At 45.4% G+C, this 23,406-nt stretch overlaps 1 protein-coding gene across 2 annotated transcripts; it reads left to right on the plus strand.

The window, feature by feature from the left end:
• The first annotated feature begins 412 nt into the window (after nt 1-412).
• On the plus strand, nt 413-21,650 carry LOC119179372 (multiple inositol polyphosphate phosphatase 1). 2 transcript variants are annotated; one of them, XM_075868765.1, is made up of 9 exons: nt 413-526; nt 3,135-3,365; nt 4,156-4,290; nt 7,626-7,736; nt 9,101-9,238; nt 11,494-11,579; nt 12,243-12,357; nt 13,550-13,754; nt 21,084-21,650. In XM_075868765.1, exons 2-9 carry the CDS (start codon nt 3,158-3,160, stop codon nt 21,499-21,501), a joined length of 1,416 nt encoding a protein of 471 aa, XP_075724880.1. In that variant the 5' UTR covers nt 413-526; nt 3,135-3,157; the 3' UTR covers nt 21,502-21,650. The 2 variants fall into 2 exon arrangements, with proteins under 2 accessions (XP_075724880.1, XP_037286336.2); XM_037430439.2 differs by lacking the exon at nt 413-526 and adding an exon at nt 2,348-2,491.
• The last annotated feature ends 1,756 nt before the right edge of the window (nt 21,651-23,406 follow it).

Here is a 23,406-nt window from a genome sequence, read left to right on the forward strand (position 1 = left end):
TATGTATGTATGTATGTATGTATGTATGTAGCACACAAGCACAACAAAAGCCCGCGATGGAGAAAAAACGTGCGTGAAGGTGCAGAAAATACATCCTACAGCGCATCTTTTGTGGCTTTCCGCTTGTTTGCCAGACTTCTTTGGCCACCTGCGGTAACAGTAGTGGTGCAGGCCGGGACTTCCTCAGGTCTCTCTCACGTTCCGCGCGTGGCACCTCAAGTGTGACTGCTTCTCTCTATCAATACTTGTACAAAGACTGAAGCGTACACAGAGGCCACTGAAGGTTATCACGAGGCGAGCGTTTAGCGATGGTTGCATGCTCTTATTTACTCACTTGTCCACATACGCATATGCACTCGTGTTTCAGCTTTTCGCGCCCTTACTTTATTTCGTACGCGTGGTAAACCCTTCCCTTACGGCGTGAACCACTTCTGAGGAGATAATGCGGCCGCGAGTTTTTGACTCTCACAAATCAGCGAAGTGAGAAACGTTTAATTCGACTAAACCACTTGCCCGGCCAAACAAGGTGAGTGCTTTCGAAAAAAATATTTATGAGAGAGGAGAAGAGAAATGCTTCAATGAAACACTGGAGATGCTAGCCTGACAGGCTACTTCAGGTGCTGGGTGAAGATCCCGATTTTGCCCCACGCGCTCTCCGTTGCTATGTCTGTCCGGTCCGATAAATGTGGAACCACTGCCTATAGTGCGATCGGCGCCCGAATGACTGGGGACCTTCCAAATTATTACAGAATCTTGTCAAAGACTTGCGCGCGCACATGCATGCGAAAAGCTGAGTTGATTCTAGAACAAACATGGACCGGTGCCCATAAGGCTTGTATATCCGATATCGCATGCATAAACACCGACCCGCTTTAAGGCAGATTGAATTGTCGACCGCCGATGCTCTGTTCGCCTCAACCACTGTATACAGATCGTATCGCTTACAGACCGACTTTTAATTGTCCGAACATGAGGTCACCCAAATAGCGCCTTTATTAATAAGCCCGACTGCTGGTCTTTTTTTTTTTCAGCGTTAAGATCACCTGAAAATGTACACTCTGATAAACATTCAATAGCCAACAAACCCACACACGCGCACATTCACGTTCTTTACACTATTTACAAAGTTTTGTTCGGGATTGTGACCCGCAAGAACGTCCTCCGGGCTACAGCAGCCAGTAACTCGTGCACAGGTGGTAGTACCGTGATACCACTTCGTCATAGGCCCAGAATATGCCATAGTTCTAAGCAAAAGTCCCGTTGAATCTGTATTGCCGCCTGCAGAGACTCCGTGCCTCTGAGGTGCATAGCATGCAGTCACACAACTCGATTGATATGTGGTGTTTAACGTCCCAAAAACCACCATATGATTATGAGAGACGCCGTAGTGGAGCGCTCGGGAAATTTTAACCACCTGGCCATTAGACGTGCGCCCAAGTCTGAGCACACGGGCCTACGGAATTGTCGCCTCCATCTAAAATGCCGTCGCCGCAGCCTAAATAAATTCGATCCCGTGACCTGCAGGTCAGTAGCCGAGTACCTTAGCCACTAGACCAACGCGGCAGGGCACCACACACTTAACTCGTTTCATGTCTCCTGGAATATTACGTTGAATGCTTATTGGAGAGTTTATCCTTACTGTTGATGGGCGAATTGTATGTATTTGATGACAATCGTTGATACCCATCAAGCCCCCCCCTCCCCCCACATATATATATATATATATTGTGTAGAACCATGTCGACGCAGGTTACTAAATATTCCATCTTATGAAATGGTGGCCGTAGCGGACATAATTCGAACCCACTACCTCGTGTTTCGCAGTCGTATAGTTTATAACCACGGAGCACGCAGCTATATACCACAGCGGGTGATGCCTTTACTTGGGTACAAAGGTTTCGGAGAGTACCTCGAGAGAGAAAAAAATCACGATAGCGAAGTATTAACAAAACGCTGCAAAAAAGGTACGCGCCACGCAAACACAAGCGCCGACTCAATGAAATTTAATTCGACCGCACCGACCTAACTTGTACGGACGTGGCTATACGCAATAGTTAAAAAAAAGGAAGCAAGAACACTGATAATAAACACCACCAGTTAGTAAGTTACAAAACTTCTTTATTTTGCGACGCGACTGATTGAAGACGCATAAATCGTTTTTCTTTTATTCTCGATATGCCTTGTCTCAATTGCCAGAAAACTAAGCAGGTCACTATCGACGCACGGCTCTTTACCTCAGTATTCACAAGGTTGTTGCCTCGACCTTCTTTTGAGGCCCTCAAATGTCAAGTTGAACGTTTAATGTCACGTCAGCCTAAAAGTCAAAGTCACTGTGATGTCACCCCTCCTCTCATCCGAGTTCAACGCATCGGTCGAGAACAACTGCAAACTCTTTCCTTTCGTGAGCCGTGATCATTCTCATATATATGCCATTTGTGCCAAAGCCGTGCCGTCCCTCGCCTCCAAGGAAGCTGGAAGGTGCTTTCCCCGGGTAAGTGCGTCACTCGGGTGTGCGCCAGAGTTAACGCAGTTAATCCCCAGATTAACGCTGTTAATCGCCAGAGTTAATCGCGACTTCGCGCACAGAAGGTACAACCGAGAAGGTTTTAAACTCCATCGCTGGATGGGAAATTATGATTACGGACCTCGGGGTTGTTTACTGGCCCTCTAAAGACGAAGTCGTCAGTACATTTCCCCAGCTCTCCACCGCGGCGTTCTTTATGATCATATCGTAGTTTTGCGACGTAAAACCCTGACGCAATAAAAAAGCGCGAAGTACTGACAGGTTCAACTCCTGGTTCACGCCGACATCATTGCGACATTTTAAAAAAGAACCATATGTGGCCGGAGATAGCACCTGTATAGAGGTTAGTGAGGACAGAAAATAAATTATCCTTTGTTTCAGAACTGGGATTGTGTTAGGGACCCTTTAACAAGATACTATGACAGGAAACAGTAAGGACAATTATAAGCTGCCACATAAACTTTCGCGTGCATATATACACGCGTTAAATTTAAAAATTTTTCGGCAGATTTAACCACTCACGTTCCCAGGCTACGCCGATAACGAATTTTTATCTCTGATGTATTTCTTCACATTCAACAATCGGCGCCTGCTGCCCACTTCCGCGAAGAGTAAAGAGGAAATCTTTCCGGCATGGACGTCGAGATTATCCTGTCAATCGTAGCCGGATTCCTCACTGGGATGGCAACCGGCGAGGCACCCTGCTACAAACCCCGGGACAGGGACGGCCAGTGCAGCCACGACCCGTACAGGCTTCCCAGCGTGCTGTTCGGCACTAAGACCACCTATCGTCACGCCACTGGCCTGCACACAAAGTGGGCCGAACAGGCACACGTACCAGGTAAAAAACTGAAAAAAAAAAGTTTTTGCTCTAGATGACGACTCAGTAGTTTTCAGGCTGTACACTATCATCGTCATCATCATGAAATACTTTAATTGGTAGATTATTTGGTTCTCGTGAAGAGTGTACTATCATCATTATAATCCCCATCATCATAAACTTTTATTACAGTTTATTAGGCACGGGCCAGGAGGGCGAAATCACAGGTATAGTGCGAGCGCAAGTCGCGTACCAGCCAACAAAAATTCGTGACGTAGTTTTTTTTTTTTTGTACTCTGACACCGCGTTGACGCCGGCGTCGCGCGTTACGTCACTCAGTCACGTGGGCATGCGCATGGACGTGCAAACACGCCCTTTCCGCAAAAACACGCAAATTCTCGTCACGTTCACGAACACGATGCATAAACGCCCCCCCCCTCTTCTCCATCCTTCCCGTCCTAAAAAACAAAAAAAAAAGCGGCATTTAAATTATACTCTATCCAAAAATTTTCCCACGCGGCATTAAATCTGACGCACTGATTCGATGTTGTGATATAACGAAGCCATATTTTATTGATGACAATGTCAGTCGTGGTTTTCAGTGTGTCAGTCGTTGTCGGTGTCCCCAAGTAACCTCTTGGGCTAAAGATCAAATGTGGCGTGTGCTTCTTCACTTTCTCGACACGTAAAGATGATTTTAGTCCTAACGTCAAAGCTTTATACTATTTGTAAGTAGTCCGGGGGTGCAGGTTCAATGACATGCGTGCTTCTTCGCTGCCTTTCGTTTTCTTTTTCTTTTTTTTTCCCAAAGGTTGCAGGCCACTGCTTTTGATGATCTTCATGAGGCACACGACGCGGTTTCCCAGCAAGAAAGATCTCAAGAAGTTTAAACGACGGCTGCCCGAGCTGCAGAGCATGATCTTGAGCGCTTCGCGCGCGAATTCCGGTAAGAGTGTTTTATTTAAAATGCGGATGCCTAACATGTCTTATAAATGTAGGCCCGTGTACTCAGATTTGGGGGCACGTTAAAGAACCCCAGGTGGTCGAAACTTCTGGAGCCCTCCACTACGGCGTCTCTCATAATCATATGGTGGTTTTGAGACGTTAAGCCCCACCAATCAATCAATCAATCAATCAATCAATCAATCAATCAATCATGTCTTATAAAGCACGAATATTGACCGTCGACGCAAACACGAGTGATGCATCAAATCATCACTACGTAACGACGCTCCCTAATGGCGTCATCGTGATGTCGAAGGCCGACCAAAACTGTGAACTCTTTTTACGTCATCATGACATCACACGATGACGTCATCGCATGCTGTCGTCGCTTGGTAAACGGTGGGCCGATCACGGAGGCCGAACAAAACCTGGTGGAGTGTAAAAACCTCGCAGTGCCTCCAATCCTAGAGGCTACGTAAATTTACGTTAGGTGCAGAAAGCTGTAGCAGGGGTGTATAGGTTCAATTTTTTTAGCTGTCACTTGTTTGCCGTGCCCCGGACAAGATGTTTGATTACAGCTATTAGCCCAGATAATCTTGTAGAATGTAATATTTCGTTAATTTTGGTAATAAATAGAATGAATGAATGAACGAACGAACGAACGAATGAATGAATTCAGTAGAAAGAAAAAAAATAGCTTTTGCCTTCGAGCCATCTTAGGCGACTGCGTATGTCACATTGTGAGCTTTTTTTTTTTGCCTTCTTGACGCCTAGAATCTCGTAGCATGTAATGACTTGCAAGTTCGTGCAGTCCACTGTTCTCATAGCCTGCAGAGGTACATAAAGGCAAGGAGCACTTTTTCAGAGGGTTCGTTGGCTTAACAGTTAGATACAACGAAACGAATTCACCAGACAATTATACCAAGAAAAGCATAGCGCCCAATAATTTGTCTCTCGAAAAATAATCCAAAATTATTACAAGAATTGAATTAAATTATTTTGGACGGAAACTCACCGTTCCCGTCAATGGGAGCCGAACCCGGATCCTTCACATTACGCGTCAATGGCACCTGGCCTACGCTTCAATTGGCCATACTATATAGGTTGGATTCAGTTGGTTGTGTCTAAATTCAGCAACGAGGCTTACATATGACATGTTTCAATGCACACACACACACAAAAAAACAAGAAATAGAAAGAAAAAGTGGTGAACGGCAACTAAATAAAACTAATGACATACGGTTTGCCATCAGGTTGCACTGGTTAGGATATATCTCTTCTACTATGCGTTATCATAGTTAAGTAATATAAGGCTATCAAGTATTCAAAGTTTCTTATACAACATTCAGTCACTTACACAAAATTAAATTTAGGGCCGAGCGAAATTCGTCAGGCACCCCAAAACTTGAGCAAAACAACAAAAACAAAACAGACATGGCGGAAAGAGTATGCGAAGACGAAGTGACTAAACGAACTGAGAGATAGGGGGGCTTCTTCACTTAGTCGCCCCTATAATCTTTGCACCGTGTCTGTCTTTTTCTTAAGTATGCGGACCGACTATATAACTCAGCAACAGGCCCCGTTCACTCCAAAACGGTTGATCCAGTCTTTTCCACAGGCCCCGCCGCGGTGGTCTAGTGGCTAAGTTACTCGGCTGCTGACCCGCAGGGCGCGGGTTCGAATCCCGGCTGCGGCGGCTGCATTTCCGATGGAGGCGGAAATGTTGTAGGCCCGTGTGCTCAGATTTGGATGCACGTTAAAGAACCCCAGGTGGTCAAAATTTCCGGAGTCCTCCACTACGGCGTCTCTCATAATCATATGGTGGTTTTGGGACGTTAAACCCCACATATCAATCAATCAATCAATCAATCAATCAATCCAGCGACATGCATATCGTGCAGTATTATTCTTTTTTCTTTGGGGCGTTGAAAGAAATACGAAATAAACCACGTTACCACGCCACCAAATTGCAGCGGCGTGTTTTGAGCAAAACAACCTACGAGTGGACCGCCAACCACCTGTCGCTTATGAAGAATAGGGCGCTTCCTAGCCGTGCCTCGCTGTCCAAAAAAAAAAAAAAAAAACTGATACTTCACAACTCATACCTGGAAGCCACGCACGGCCACTCGTTTTTTCGATTCTGCGGCGGTTGCAATTTTGACGGAGTCGAAATTTTTAGCAGGGCCCGTGTACTTTGATTTATAAGGGCACGTTCAAGGAATCCTAAGTGGCTGAAATTTCCCGAGTCCTCCACTGCGGCGCCTCTCGTAATGGCATCAGGGAGTAAGACGGTAAGTTGGGCCAGTTGGTTAGGATCCATCGTGAACTTACAGCGCAACACCAGAAAAAATACAGGACAGGGAAGGAGTAAAAGAGACAGAAAAGACAGCGCTTTTTTTTTCTCTCTCTTTTTAGTACTTCCCTGTCCTGTATTTTGTCTGGTGTTGTGCTGTAAGTAAGTTCACGATGGCATCATGGTTTTGGGACGTTGAAGCTTACATATTATTATTATTATTATTATTATTATTATTATTATTATTATTATTATTATTATTATTATTATTATTATTATTATTATTATTATTATTATTATTATTATTATTATTATTATTATTATTATTATTATTATTTCGCAATGGTTCGTGCGCACGGCTCTTTTGCTCGGAGCGGCGTGGCTGAATTGACGATATTCTTTCTACACCCCTTTTCTCGCGTTAACTTTCGGCAAATCATTTCATAAATAGGAAAGCTTTCATTGACGGCGTGAATGCGTATACGTTTGCCAAGCGAAAAACCATTGAACTGTTTCTTCGCCCACTTCGCACAACAACAACAACAACAACAACAACAACAACAACAACAACAACAACAACAACAACAACAACAACAACAACAACAACAACAACAACAACAACAACAACAACAACAACAACAACAACAACAACAACAACAAAGACAGCTTCACACTATATGTGTGCCAAGCCTGAAAAAAGTGAGTAGCTGGGCAGCCATCTTCGTTTTTCTTTAATTTTCTCTTTCTGTCTTCCCCCCTTCCTGTCTTTTTTTCCTATTCAATTTTTTCTGTTGCTATTTCTTTTTATACATAATTCTAATTTTTTAGGCTATTTTTTTTTCTATTTCTTGTTTGCTTACTCTGTTTTACAGTTTTATATGTGATCTTGCCTGCTAAGTTACGCCAATCGACGACAGCCCGGGAAGTGCGAAAGCGTAGAAAATTTACTTATGATCGCGAACACGAGATTGTGAAGTACCAATTCATTTTCTTCTTCGCGTCATCCATGCCTACGCCTCAGACTGTTTCTTTTTTTTTTTCAGGTGCGTTGTGCAGAGAGCACGTGAATTCGTTGAGAAAATGGAGGTACAACTGGGATGAATCCATGGAGAACCGCGTAACATCATCCGGCATCAGGGAGACTGAAGAAATCGGCAAGTGTCCGTGGATCTTTCGTAGAGGCTCCCTAAATTTCGAAGCGATGGCGACGTCGTCGAACAATACGAATGTCTCTATGAGCTGATGTCTGACCAATGCATTCGATTCAACGTTAGTGGGCAGCGCCCTATATTACTCCTCGTTACCTCGCTGGACTTGAAAAAAAAAAATGTAAGGGATATGGTCGAATAGATGTTAGATCCAGGAACAGGGTGTGGTGATGAAACCAACATCTTGACGAGCGGTCTCATCTCTTTCAAGACTGCAACTGACTTTTTTAGTCCTTGTATGCATATATGCTTCGTAAACTTTCCCCCAACCATCAAGGTGGAGGAGGAAGGAGCAAGAGGGATAACAAGGAGAGCGAGAGGAGGAAAGAGTAAGAGGGAATAACAAGGAGAAGTGTATCAAGTTGGGCGTTTGGTAATACATAACTAATAACGAATCGCGTAAAAACTGAGACACATGACAAGGGAAGGGACAAAATAGGAGCACTCCTTTTTTGTCCCTTCCCTTGACATGTGTCTCAGTTTTTAACGCGCTACGTTATTATATAACAAGGAGAGTAATTGTGCGAGGGAAGGAGGCGGTGGTGGTGGTTGTAAGGAAGAAGAAAAAGGCACCTAATTTCTGTCTGCCTTCAGGCTACACGGCGCAGTGCCTTATAGGGGTGGAGGGAAGGAGGGATAAAAAGTATAGAAGGAAAATAGATGAAGAAATAGACAGGCAAGCGACGGGAAAAAGAAGGAAATAGGAAAGTGGGGATCCGGTCGAAGCAGTCCAAGGGCGGGGCGCCACAATGCAAGAGCTGCACGGCGTCAGGAGACCGTGGAGGGCGAATCAGTCGGCGAGAGCTACGCTGGCGTCGGAGATCGCGAGGGCACAACCGTCCAGCTTGAAATCCTGAAGGAGGTGAGGGAAGAAGAAGAGTGTATTCTGGTGCTTTCTTCTACCCTCCTCTTCTTTTACGCCTTTGTGGTTAAATGAGCGTGCACTCAGTACACACGTACTCGCACAAAGGTATACGTAAAGGAGGGGAAAATGAACAACCACACGTTACGAACAACCACACAGAAAAGCCTCTTGTATAATTACCAAAAAAATCGTCTTGGTTTGAGAGGCCCTTCCAAGAGACTTTTCCTTCGTGACAAGGAAGCCACAAACGCGTGGCTGTTTATTTTCCCTTTCCTAACCTTTCCGTCACCCTGTGGGTCTCCGCCGAACTCATTTTCTTTACTTGTTAAAGGTAAACGTAGTCGAAACCTTGAAGAAGAGCTAGAACACTTGTCGAAACTTGGCTAGTTATGTTCAAAGGTCTTTCCATCACGTCGCGCTTTGTAATTCATAAAACGCCTTGCAGCCTCTAGGTTTCAAGGGATGTTCCCTGGCCTGCTGCCATCACGTTTTTACCAGGACGAGTACTTCGTCCGGGCGACGAGCAAGAACAGGACCCAGGACACGGCGTACGCTTTCTTGAAGGCAGTGCTCAACCGAAAAGGTAGGCAGGAGCTCGAAGCGCCCTATGTACGTGGATTTCGTATGGGAGCACACTAACAATTTTTCGAACGTGGAGCACACTAACAATTTTTCGAACGTCCTTGAAAGCGTATAAGGGGTGCTTCGCTGCCCTGCAGCCAAAGAAACAATGTACGTGTTTCTCATGACAATTTGCTACGTATAGGACTCTCTTGATTTAAAGACGCACGTTAACTGTATTCTGGGCCCAACTACTTTCCTAAGAGAATATAATAATCTGAAGAGTTTGATCACGAGTCTTTAATAGAGTCACACACGTGGCAAGCCAGGACTAAAATAAAAGTTCCTTTGCTGAGCTAAAGGGACGCACAAGTACAAAACGAGAAGACAGGTGTGCACCATGTGCGGTGCAGATGTGTGTCTTTTCGATTTGCACGTGTGCGTCATCTTAGCGCGGAAAGAGAACGATGCCATGATGTTATGATCGGCCTACCTGGCTTGGCGCCGCTTGAACGCGTGAGACATGGCGGCTGAGGCTACCCTGATTTCATCCGGGCCAGTGCTCCTGCAGAGGTGCGCCGAAAGCGGGGGCAGCACGAAAGTCGTTCTTAAAATTTTCCAGGGGGGTCGGCGCCCCTTGCACAACCCTTTGAACATGCTCGACCGAGTGACGGCTTAGGAAGCGCTGTAGGCAGTCGAGGCTGCTTGCTTTGTTCGACATGCTCCGCGATGCGCCGAACAATCGGCCCTTGCGTCTGGGTTTCGTCTGCGGATACGTTTACCACAATCTACGTGGTGCCTTCGTGGCGACAGTTTTTCAGAATCCGGGGTCTGCCCGGCGCCGCTGACCACATCGATGAGTCACCACTGTGCCCCCGACCACACAGTCCATCTGCACGTAGGACCCAACGTCTTCGAGCACTGCTGTGTCGTGCGCATTTTCTGTTTTCCCTCTCGCTATGGGACGAACTGGGCGTGCCTCTTCCCTCTTTCCTGGGTTGGGAAGGAGGTGCTGTTTCACCTTCCCATTTCGAGGGCGGATTGTGAGGACGAGAGTTTCGTTGGATCGTCCTGGCCTCAATTGTTTTTCCCGGCAGGGAATCCTGGGAAGACCAGGGTATAAAGACAAGCTCCAATCCATCTTCCATCGAGAGCTTCTATGACTCTACCCACATAATGTAATCACGCTACATACCTTGAACCTGTATATCATGTAAATAAACGCTTCTGTTAACAGCTCCGGCTACTCCCCTCGACATCTCCCCGAGACTTTGGCTGGCTCCGGTCCTATGGGCAGACCCCCAACTACATCAATGCCAGCTAGCCCCTATCGAAGGCTTACTGACATGAAAGAGCCAAAGTGTGAGGCCTCGTCTTCACAGCTGTCAAACGACCCGTTGCGTTATGTGACGCCAAAAAAAAAAAATGTAGAGAATACGCGTCGGAGCTGTGTACGGACAGACGGCAGTGGTCGCAAGGCTGACAGCACCACATTTTTGTACACGAGTCCCTATCTACATGACCATGCAAACACCCAGTCGTTCTATCCCCGCGTTCTTTTGGGCTCCCCGCGATTTCTTCTGCTCGTCAGCTGCGCCGAGGGGGAACCGGCCCTGGTACAATGAGAAGTGCGGCTCCGTCCCCGCGCCGGCGACGGAAACTTAGAGCATCGCTCTACGTCACCATCACCCCGTTTTTGCAGAGAAAATGTGTCGGAAATCAGCTCCTCTGACAAAAACCGGGGACGTCACAGTGACGGGACGGGTCGTTTGACGGCTGTGAGAACGAGCCCTAAGACAACCAAGTATTTACGAAGGGGCAGCTGCCCCTACTTGTCCAATTGGCGCTGATCCTCGTTCGACACGTTTCTTTTCAGTTGGCATACTGAACTTTTATGCATTTTCAACACATATGCAAAATCGGAAACGGAAATGTACGCAAACATCGGAAGAAGAAGGAACAATATAAATGCCAGCGTTCTAACTGCCCCTGTTTCTTTTCGTGTCTGCATGGCTGTTTTTATTTCGGTTTCGCACTGGAAGTGCACCAAAGTGAAATTCTCTGCGCCCTAATTCCTCGTGCAAGTGTCTCAGTATTCATACGTATTTTCCACACATTACTACTACTTACCCTGCTTTTAAACTAAAGCCATGATGCATAAATCCATACTGTTAGTGTTACGAACAGTATAACATATCAAATTATGTTCAGCTCGATTTGACCTGTATATAAAACTCATCGTACTCCCAATTCATTTTCTCATTTTATGCATCACAGAGTTAAATAAATTCAAGAGAGAACGGGCCTTGGTCACGGACGACGACATGTTGGCTTTCCAAAGCACATGCGAGGATATGTTGGAGGTAACTCATCATGTAAACTTCACTTCAATAAACAAGTTCAGCGCGATATTAGTCGTCTAAAACTAGGCAAATTTGCTTCAAGTTATGAAAAAAAGATCCCTGAAAGAACGTTTCCTCACAGAAGTGTTTTTAACTTTTTTGTGATAATGAGCAGCATTTTTATTTTTTATTCATTTTTAAGCATATATCTGGAATGCTCCTAGATCTTGCAAAGGTTTGTGTTATCGTCAGTATAAGTGGGTAATCCCTATTACACTATGCGTTTTACGCGAAGTTTGATCAAGAAACTAAAAATTTCACCCTAATAAAATGAGGAGTCGTTTGCAGGAACGAGCCTGTCGAACAATAAGTATTAATTTGCATCGAATTCTCGGTAAAGGAGTTGAAAAAAAGGGTGGCTTCATGTAAGAGCCCTTATGCTCTTTCAAGCGCCACTGTGATCTTTGATGCAGAGTGCTTAGCGTAAAGTGCGGATGAATTAATCGACTCATAGTCTGGCCACCGATGTAATTTAAATTGAACAACAACAAAGGCTAATTTTTTTCGGGGAACATCTAATACTAAAACAAACGAAATGTTTTCGAACCATCCACTTCTAATGTCGTAATGTCCTGAGCGAAACATATGAAAAATATTTGGTGATGCTTTGTTCTTTTTACGCAGAAACAAGGTGTGAACAAAACGGAATCACAGGAAGAGAATACATTTCTCGAGAGCGAGAAGGTACAGCAAATGATCGAGGCTATGTCGAGGAGACTGGGAGTCAACGTTTCAATAGGTTTGACTGTATTCTGTTCATTGTTTGTCGCGTATAACACGGCCCTTAACACGGCGTACTGTTTATGTATGTTGCGGCAACAGACTTCCATATATATCTTTCGCTCCATATTCCATCGCGCGAACTTTTCGAAACCAAAAAATGGAAATGGCCCACACATGAAGGATGTTTAACACTGATGGAGGCATTATATTAAGGCGAAATCATTAGATGCTTCACCAAACGGTAGATTTCGACATAAGAAGAGTCAGCACAAGCGATGCAAAACAATTATTCTGCCATTACGCCCCGAAACGACATCACGACGTCACATACCATTAAAGTTTGTGACGTCATCATGAGGTAATTATTACGTCTCACAATGTGACGTCGAATAATGGCGCCACCACATGATATAGCCGGTCGTTCAAAGGCACCTCTCCGCGGTGGTCTAGTGGCTGAGGTACTCGGCTACTGACCCGCAGGTCTCGGGATCGAATTTAGACTGCGGCGGCTGAATATTAGATGGAGGAGAAAATGCTGTAGGTCCGTGCGCTCAGGTTTGGGTGCGCGTTGGAGAACCCCAGGTGGTAGAAATTTCCGGAGCCCTCCACTACGGCGTCTATCATAATCATTTGGTGGTTTTGGGACGTTAAACCCCAGATATCAATCAATCAATCAATCAATCAATCAATCAATGAAGCGATCAATCAATCAATCAAGCGATCAATCAATCAATCGATCAATCAATCAATCAATCGATCGATCGATCAATCAATCAATCAAGCTAGGTCAAAGCAAGGCCACTCATATGGAGGTACTGAAAGACGAGTGAAACGCAGAAAGCTAGCAATGGCACTGATTTTGAAGGCAGAGAGAAACGACTTCAGGTGCCGAGTGCCTCTGAGAAGATTATGTCTGTGAGGGAGCGATACATTGACTGAGTAGAAAAAAAAAAGTGAAGAAGATGAATGTCCCCTTCAAGTCGTCTTGGGTGAATGCATAACGTACCTTTTTGAATTCTGTCCTAAATTTAGCAGTAAGTATTCATTTATGAGAAAACACATGTAGCTGACGGAGACTGGGTGCAAGTTTTCTTGCTTTTCATTCAATTACACGTTCATGCACTTTTTGCTGCGAGGAGTGGCAGATCGCATCTTCACATGTCGGCGAAGCGCATAGTTTCGTACTCAGGACCTCGACTCTCTTCCAGACGACGTCCGGCTAATGGCCAAAGTGTGCGCCTTCGAAGTGGCCATCCGCGGCTGGTCTCCCTTCTGTTACCTCTTCGACAAGCAAGACCTCGACCTGCTGGAGTACGCCGAAGACCTGGACGACTACGAGGAGGACGCGTACGGCAACAAAAGGAGCGTCGCCTTGGGTTGCCTGCTCATCGAGGAGATGGTAGATAAGATAAGGTGAGTTACCGCTCTACACGTGCGAGATACTTTGATGTGCCTGTGGCAACACGGGAAGTGACATAGTATTGCTTTTGCATGTCACATACTCCTCTTGATTCCTGTTACTTATTTACTGTGTTTGTCCCGGTTCGAATGAAGAGACCGGATTCGTCATGCTGATTTTTATTAAGCCGAAAGCCTTACGTGCCTCATCAAACGCTCAATATAACTATCGATGTCGGCCGCGTCAAGATGGGTCATGCAAAAAAAAAAAAATATTCGCGTCATAGCGACACAGACAGCGAAAATTCGTGGCTTGAGTACGACACCAAAATAGCAGATACCATAGTAATTTATGTATTGACCTACATGACAACACTGAAACCCCTCAAAGTAGCACAGAACACGGCTGTGCGTGCCCTTCTCTCCATACCAAAAACAGACTCAGCGTCCTAAGCTTGTAGGCTACTAAACATACAAACCATCACAGTTTGTGTCAATTACCATGTTTTACTACTTGTCTACAAACTTTTGCATAACGCTGTTCAATGCCCGTCTGTAGCATTAACATGTCAAACGCCCACATATACCTTACGTTCTACTTTAAGTAAACCGTTATGCATACCTCACATAAGGACTAACTATGGATCACATTCATTTTCTTATATTGCATCAAAACTCTGGAACACTTTACCTTGTACCATCGCAGCATCCACATGATTTCATTTGTATAAACAATGTGTTCGCGATCACCTGCAAAACTCACAACAGTAATACATGAATTAAGAATATTGTTCCGATTTCTTTGTAGATATAGGTATTTTTGTATTGCTATGTATCAATTATATGTATTTGTTGTATTTCGTCGCACTGTATGTACTTACCATCTGTTGGTAGCTCAGCAGTACCTACTACTGTTAGAAAACGGACCCCTGCTACTGCCTTGACTGGACTCTGGGGTCCTACCTGTATATTAATAACCAGCCATTATATGTATGATACGCAATAAAACAGATATATATATATATATATATATATATATATATATATATATATATATATATATATATATATATATATATATATATAAAGAACACAAGCGAGTACACGTACGAAAGAGCAATACTTTTATGCCAACGTTTCAGCCGTGGCACGGCCTTCGTCAGCCGTGGCACGGCCTTCCCTGACGAAGGCCGTGCCACGGCTGAAACGTTGGCATAAAAGTATTGCTCTTTCGTACGTGTACTCGCTTGTGTTCTTTATACGTACCAGACCCCTTGAACTTCCTGCTGAATATATATATATATATATATATATATATATATATATATATATATATATATATATATATATATATATATATATATATATATATATATATATATATATATATATATATATATATATATATATATATATATATATATATATGGGAAACAAGTGTATACTTCAGGGCTCGTTTTTCGTGTTTTCCACAATAATAATGAGATTTAGCAGACAATAATGCCAAGACAGGTATAGGGGAAGTTATTAGGCCAATTGTAATGTAAATGAGAAGAAAGAAAAGTGGGTGAAAAGATAACTTGCCGTGGGCAGGATCCGAACCTGCGACCTTCGAATAACGCGTTCGATGCTCTACCACTGCGCTACCACGACAGCCATCCCCCCCGCCACTTTATTGGGTATCTATGTCAATTTAAACGTGGGAGTGTCAGTCAGCGCCACTAGTAGCCATGGCGGCGAGTGTGGTACACTCTTTATTAGCCCGTTTGGCGTCACGTAGCACGTGAACTTATTACTAACTGGCAGCTGACCAATAGTCCAGCGTATACAACCTAGAGCCACCAAGTCTGCCAGTACGAGACCCTCGTTAATGAATAAGGGAAACAAGTGTATACTTAAGGACTCGTTTTTCGTGTTTTCCACAATAATAATGAGATTTAACAGACAATAATGCCATGGAAGGTATAGGGGAAGTTATTAGGCCAATTGTAATGTAAATGAGAAGAAATAAAAGTGGGTGAAAAGATAACTTGCCGGATCCTGCCCACGGCAAGTTATCTTTTCACCCACTTTTCTTTCTCCTCACTTACATTACAATTGGCCTAATAACTTCCCCTATACCTTCCATGGCATTATTGTCTGTTAAATCTCAATATATATATATATATATATATATATATATATATATATATATATATATAGGGAATTTAGATTGATATGTGGGGTTTTAACGTCCCAAAACCACTATATGATTATGAGAGACGCCGTAGTGGAGGGCTCCGGAAATTTAGACCACCTGGGGTTCTTTAACGTGCACCCAAAGCTTAGGGAATTTAGAGTATGAGGTACTCTACTAAGGGGGAGAGCAGCACTCCCTACTTCGAGATCCGCTCTCCCATAGGAGAGTACCTCGTGCTCTAAATCGTTACCCACTCTTTCTGAACACACTACGAAAAGGCTATAAAACAAACTGTGCAATTTGAAGCCCCAGGAATGGCTCTATGCTCTTCCTAGTAGAGTACGAAGTGCTCTAAATTGTTTCCCACTCTTTGTAAACACAATTGCGGGTCGCGACGGCCTCACGAAGTGTGAGATCCTCTTGATGGCTTTATGCTCTCCCTTTGTAGAGTACCGTCCAGGGGGGGGGGGGGGTAAGTGGGTAACGATTTAGAGTACTTGGTACTCTACTATGGGAGAGCTTAGAGCCGTCCCGCCAAGTGTTTAGAAAAAAGGGGGTAACGATTTAGAGTACTATTTGTACTCTACTATGGGAGAGCATAAAGCCGTCCCGTGTTAACAATAGGAGACCATTGAAGTCATACTGTTAACTGTAGGGGGGGGGGGGGTAGAAAAAGTGGGTAACGATTTAGAGTACTTGGTACTCTACTATGGGAGAGCATAAAGCCATCCCGACCTGTGCGGTCTTGAAGTTGCGAGTGATGCGACTGCCTCGTGACACGCACTAAATTTAGACCCATGACTTGGTCCCAGAAAACCACGTTAAAAGGCCGCGTTAAGCTTCTAATTGACCTTACGTTAACTATAACAACAAATGAAGTGCTGGACAATTCTTTTGCTACCGCGTTACTGGATCGCCCCCTCTGCAGAACTCTTAGTTGAAATCTACATTTGTGAACGTTCCCACGCGACAAACGTATATTCTTGTCTAGCATAGTGGTGGCAGTGGCTGCGTTGCTCGGCTGCTGCTAAAAATGACTGGAACACATGCACTCGTGGCGAACGCCGATTCGAGGCCGCGCGTTTGAGCATCCGTTCCGAGTTGTCGGGTGGTGATTGACCGCCTGCCGTTTCGTGATGACGATAATTTTCTATCTATGACACATGGCAATCGCATCGAACACCACAGCAGCTTTGCTGTAATATACATTTGTCTCGTGCCACTCATCGCTAGTTTCTTTCCCTGACATTGCAAGCAATTACATTGCTTGTTTTAATTACCTACTACTTAGATCATAAAGGGTTAATATATATATATATATATATATATATATATATATATATATATATATATATATATATATATATATATATATATTGTATTTACTTGCATAATAGGCGCACCCAGAACTTCGCCGTGATCAGAAACGATTCTACCACCCAGCGGTACATTCGGAATGGTTGGAACGTGGTATACCCGTACCCTGAACAAAAAAAAAGAAAGAAAATCGACGAGCAAATGAAAAAAAATTCGAAGTGCAACGACCTAACCAACGTGTTTCTTGAAATAAATCTTGAAAAAAAAAGTGTCCATGAGCGAAAAAAAAAAAAACGGCTGTTCCATCAATCATTGATTCCCCCGCAAACCGCCGCGCTCCTCGGAGGTCACTTGTACAACGCCGGGGGCTCGATCGCCATCAGCATCATCAGAGAAAAAGAAAGAAACGGCATTTTGCAAGCGGTGTGCGTATGCTGTGGTCGTGTATTCAACTTTGGTTCCACCATTGGGAAGTACGCAACCTACACGGCTGGATTTAAACTGAAGGCAGTGCAGTACGCGCTGGAGCATGGCAACGGGGCTGCACGCAGGTATTTCGGTGTTGGGGAAACCAGTATTCGGTACTGGAGGGATCAAAAAATTGCCCGCAGCTTCCCTCGGGGGAAAACTGAGGAGGATGCGGAGCATATAATTGGTTAACGGGGTGCTAAAGTGCGACTTACTTGGGTCGATGGCTAAATTGGTTAACGTGGTTGTGAAATGGGGTGTTAAATTGCGACTTACTTGGGTCGATGGCTAAATTGGTTAACGTGGTTGTAGGAGGGGGTGTTAAATGAGTGAACACGTACACACGTATGCGAAAGGGCGGCGCTGGTCGAAGGGACGTCGATCATTGTGTTTGTGGATTCGTTGGAATTCATTTCACCGCGACCTTGGACGTCGACGCGCCGTACAAACCAACCGACGAGCGGCAACTGAGCGAGCGAGCGCCGACCTTGAGTATATATACAGCTCGACGGCGCATGCACTGTCAGCTGTTGAATGTTCTCGAAGCGCGACGCCACATGCGCGTCCACTGGAGAATCAGGAGAATTGTAGATGTCGAACGCGGTGTGTAGAGGAGGAAGGGTGCACAGATGGTGGAGGAGTGAAGCGCGCGCGGTGTGTAGAGGAGGAAGGGATGCACAGATGGTGGAAGAGTGGGCGACGGCGCATGCGCGCGCGTCAGCTGTCGAATGTTCGAGAAGCGGTGCGGACGGCGCACTACAATGCGCGAGTATAAGATGCTCCGCATCTAAAAGACGACGAAGAAGACATGACAGGCTAGCCATGAGTTCAGGGAAACAAACAAACAAAGAAACTTTCCGCGGTGCCAAGAACGGCCGAGGTATCCAAACGCCGAAGATCAACTGGTCCTGCACATACGGGAGTACGACAGGACGGCTGTGCTGTGCCATTGACTATTGTGCAGACTGAGGCGCGCAGAATAGCCCGAGCACAGCGCATCGAAGCAAAATAGTTCAAAGCTAGCTCCGGATGAACAACTCGTTTCATGCGGTGCCATGGCCTCGCACTGCGAAGGCGGACCACCTTGTGCCAGCGCTTGCCCGCAGCATATGAGGACAAAGTGGTGGACTTCCACCGTATCGTCATAAAGCTCCGACAGCAGAAAGACTTCATTTCGTCCCAGATTGGCAACGCTGATCAGAACCCCCTTTTTTTTTCGTGGCCTACCGCTGAGGATGGGGCCCTTGCCACCCCTACCTTTGCTTCTGGACTGCTGCTTCTGTTGATGACGACCGCTCCACTGCTCAATTAATCTTTCCTCTTCTTTCCACTTTTCTCCCTTTTCCCCTTCCCCGCAGGCACTGCGCCGTGCTCCCGACCGGGTTTCAGAAATTAGGTGCCTTTTCTCATCTTCTAACCACTACCACCACCACCCTTTTCTTTGATATGCCGCCGAACATGACAGTGGAGGAGAATGGTGCACGGAGCGTCGTCAGAACAACTGCGCTGATTTCATTTCATTTCATTTTATTACCTTAAAGGTCCCCAGGGGGACAATACATAAGAGGTGGGGTTACAAAAAACGTACAAAAAAGCCATGAATAACTTGAAAAATGGCTTGTGACGCTATGCATAAATGTTGATGGACAGGTGATTGCTGCAATATGGTGGGGGAAATCATTTCAGTCTTTTGCTGCACGAAGAAAAAATGAGGCAGCAAAAGTAACGGTGCGGGAACGTTGACGGGCAACTTGAAAGACATGGCCAATGCGATATGACCTGCGAAAGGGGGGGGGGGGGAATGCAAGGTTCGATTGCAAGTGGACTGTGAAAAAGTTTATGAAACAAGCAAAGGGTAGCAATGTGGCGGCGGGAAGATAGAGGGGACAGGCCAATTTCTTCTTTTAAAGATGACACGCTAATGTGATAGGCATATGAGGAATGAATGAATCTAGCAGCACGGTTTTGAAGTGATTCGAGTGCAGTAATGAGATACGCGTGTTGTGGGCTCCAAATTGACGATGCATATTCAAGCTTGCTTCTTACGAGGGACTGATATGCTAATAATTTTACATGGCGGGGTGCGTTGCGCAGATGACGTTTTAGGAAGCCGAGAGTACAATTAGCAGCTGCGATGATAGTCTGGATGTGCTGTAACGATGCACTGTACGATGCAACAACGATGCACTGTAACGCTGCAAACAACGATGCACTGTAACGCTGGCGGTGACAGCGGATGGGCGCAAGCTGCCGCCATACGTTATTTTTAAATGTAAGACGCTCCCACTGGCAAATTTCCCTCAAGGCATTTAGGTCACAGTCTAGGAAAAAAGGCTGGATAAGCGTGGAACTCGCGGTAGACCGAGTAAAGAACAGTCTTGGGTCGGCGGCCGGGTGGTCAATTGTTCCCGTCCATGCTTATCTTGGACAGTTTTCGTGGGCCCCTAGTAGACCGCGTACGAGATGAGCTAAATGAGCTGCGCACAGATCTGGAAGTGATTCCGGGCGGCCTCACATCGATACTGCAGCCTTTGGACGTGTCCTTGAATAAGCCTTTCGAAGACAATGTTCGAAGACTGCACACCACTTGGATGGCTGGAGGACAACATCAGCTGACTCCAGGTGATCAAATAAAAAGGCCACATGAAGATATGCTGTGCGCTTGGATCGCGGAAGCGTGGCAGGCGATCTCCGTCGATGTCGTCAGGAGAAGCTTCAAGAAGACGGGTATCTCGACCGCACTGGATGCGAGTGAGGATGACATGTTGTCGGGTGCGGATGAATCGGACACCGAAAAAGAATCCCCGCTCGGCGAGGATGAATGTGTGCTCTCCGACTCGGACTCTGAGGGCAAAGGAGGAACACCTACGACTGTTGTGTAAATAAATTTTACGTGTGTGTGCAGTTGACGGCTCTGGTTTGTTCATTAAAAGGTACGTAGGTATGTTTGTTTTATGTTGAATGAATTAGTAAACAATAAAGTCACCTTGTACTTGACAAATGTGCAGATTTACCGTAAAGCACAAGAACTGAGTAAAAAAAAATTTCGAAAATTTTACCCCACGTAATCGGTGCACCCCTAACTTCAAGCCGCATTTTCTGGAAAAAAAAAGGAAGTGCGCCAATACGAGTAAATACGATAGATAGATAGATAGATAGATAGATAGATAGATAGATAGATAGATAGATAGATAGATAGATAGATATTCCTTTGCCCTTGTTTTGTGTTTGTTTTTTGCACCCTTACCCTTGAATCCTTGCTACGAAGCCAAGGCAAGGCACTTGTATACATTTGATGGACAAGTGCATTTCTATTGATATATTCTATCTCAGTATACGAAAATAAAATAGTTTTGCCGCTTTTTTCTTTCTCATTGCAGGGAGAAACTGCGGACGAGCCTGACAGGCGGCGCCAGCTTTCACACTCATTTGAGGGCAGCCCTGTACTTTACGCATGCTGCGGTGATGAAGAGCCTCGTCGCCAAGTTAGGCCTAGGAAGGGCCACTCCACCACTGAGAGCCGGCAATTACTGCCGCTACAGGACTCGCAGACCGTGGCGCTCCTCCCACCTCGTACCTTTCACGGCCAACTTCGCCATGGTACTCTTCCGGTGCGGCAGTTCTCAGCTGAACGTGCTGCCGATTCTGAACGAGAGGGTGGTATGGCTTCCCGGATGCCGGAGCGATTTCTGCCCCCTGGATGACTTCTTGCGGTCGTCGGCCGTTCAGAGTTCCCGCAACTGCGATCCCGAGAAGATCTGCAGCAAAGATTGGAAAGGAGGCCGACGCCCAGAATAGGGTGCACGTATGGGGACTTGCAGCTGTAAACTCAGGCACTGCGCCGTGCTCCCGACCGGGTGGCAGAAATTAGGTGCCTTTTCTCATCTTCTAACCACTACCACCACCAGCTGTAAACTCTTCGAATAAAACGCCTGTTCTCAAAGAAATTTCAATGTTTTCCAGCAATCGTTGCAGTCTGGATGGCGGTGACATAATGAGGTTTTCTGATTTGAAAGTTGAAACCGTTTCTACAAAGTGCTCAGGGCACTCAATTTATTTTGTTAGATTATTATAAGTTCGTAAAAATCGAGGTAGGAATTTCTCGGTCCTTTGAAATCTCAAATCGTAAGGTACTGTCGTCCTAAAAGTATACTGTGGTATCTTATTTGTCATCTATACACGCCTGCGTGAGTGAAAAGCCTGCGAAGGCAGTGCGTGTATGATTTCTATCCACACTGGTACATGAGAAAGTTTTCAAATTAATAGATCAATCTCTCTTTGCAGTAAAGCAAATAACGAATAATAACCACGAGTTCTTGCGACAAAAAGCCTTCATATGACAATGAGAGACAGAACAAAGGGAAGACTCCGGAAATTTAGACCATTTGTGGTCATATAACGTGCAACTAAATTTATGTGCATAGACCTATAGCATTTCGACTCTATACAAATGGGGCTACCGCTGCTTGGATTTCATCAAGTGATTTTAGGGTTGGCAGTCAGAGAAACCACTGAACCACTACGGTGGTTCCGTATGAAAGCAGGAATACCCAGAACTAAAACTAATTATTACAAGAGTAAATAACTGGCGCTTGCCCCATGCCGTGTGTCCTATCCCATAGTTAGATAGTATTCGCGCTCGGCAGTTAAGTTTCCCGGCGTCCTTTTGCGCTGCACCAGTGGTTGATTTCAGCTTACTATCCTTTCAGCGACTGTTTGGCTCGGTTGTTTTTGAGCTCATTCGGCTTCCCAGAATAATCTGGCGTTGTGGTCTACAGGAGCTCCAATGTATGACACTCCAGTCCGTAAAGGAATGGAGGGTGGTGCACGGATTGTCCAAGTTTCATTCCTTCTGTTCAGTTCGACTTTATGTGACCTGCGCAGGCTGCATCCCCTTAAGTCGTGAGACGAAGTGCAGAAAACGTTATACCGTTCCGAAGATTAGACAAATCCGTGTACTATCCCATCATTCAAATGGGGGCTGAAGCATGCGTTACAGTTCCTATAGACGCTATAGAGCCAGAGTTCCTTCTACTGGATATTGCACGAAACCAGAAACAACTGAAGGCAACGCCAGAGTCACCTCTGCAACTGTAGGAAAAGAGGGTATGTAGCGTATTCACTCGCTCGCTGTATTTCGTGTCGACCGGTTGTGCACCCGCGACCTCCGACGACAGCGCAGCTCTGGCCGACCGGCTCACCCTACGCCATCTATTGACGCCGACAAGAGCTCTCGCTGAGTGGTGCCCCGTCCTCGGACTCATGCGACCATTTCCATCTTTCCTATCTTCGCCTTACTTCCGTATGTGGGTCTCTCTGTCCCTGCCCCTATCTCTATCTCTATACCTTTTAATCCTCTCTATCCGTTTAATCCCTTTTTACCCCCATCCCTCGTGAGCCACTGTTGAGGTGTCGCAGTATGATGCAGACAGTTAAGGTGCTCACTTTCTTCTTCTTTTCTCTCTTTTAAGAGTCACCCCCCCCCCCCCTCCTCCTCCGCTTTGTGCTGCACTGTGCACAATGTTCCCTGCCAGGCTATCAAACCGAGCAATCTGAGCCTTTTCTTCGCCCCTTTAATTCCTATCTCGGAAAATATTTCACTAAGTAGTTCTAGATGCTGATTAGTAATTCCACTTCATCCAGATAGCGCTCGTGATTCTCGTCTCCGAGTTTGACGTTACGAATGATGGGGATTTATTTACA

This window comes from Rhipicephalus microplus, chromosome 7 (assembly GCF_043290135.1).
Source record: "Rhipicephalus microplus isolate Deutch F79 chromosome 7, USDA_Rmic, whole genome shotgun sequence".
In the NCBI taxonomy this organism is placed as follows: domain Eukaryota; kingdom Metazoa; phylum Arthropoda; class Arachnida; order Ixodida; family Ixodidae; genus Rhipicephalus; species Rhipicephalus microplus.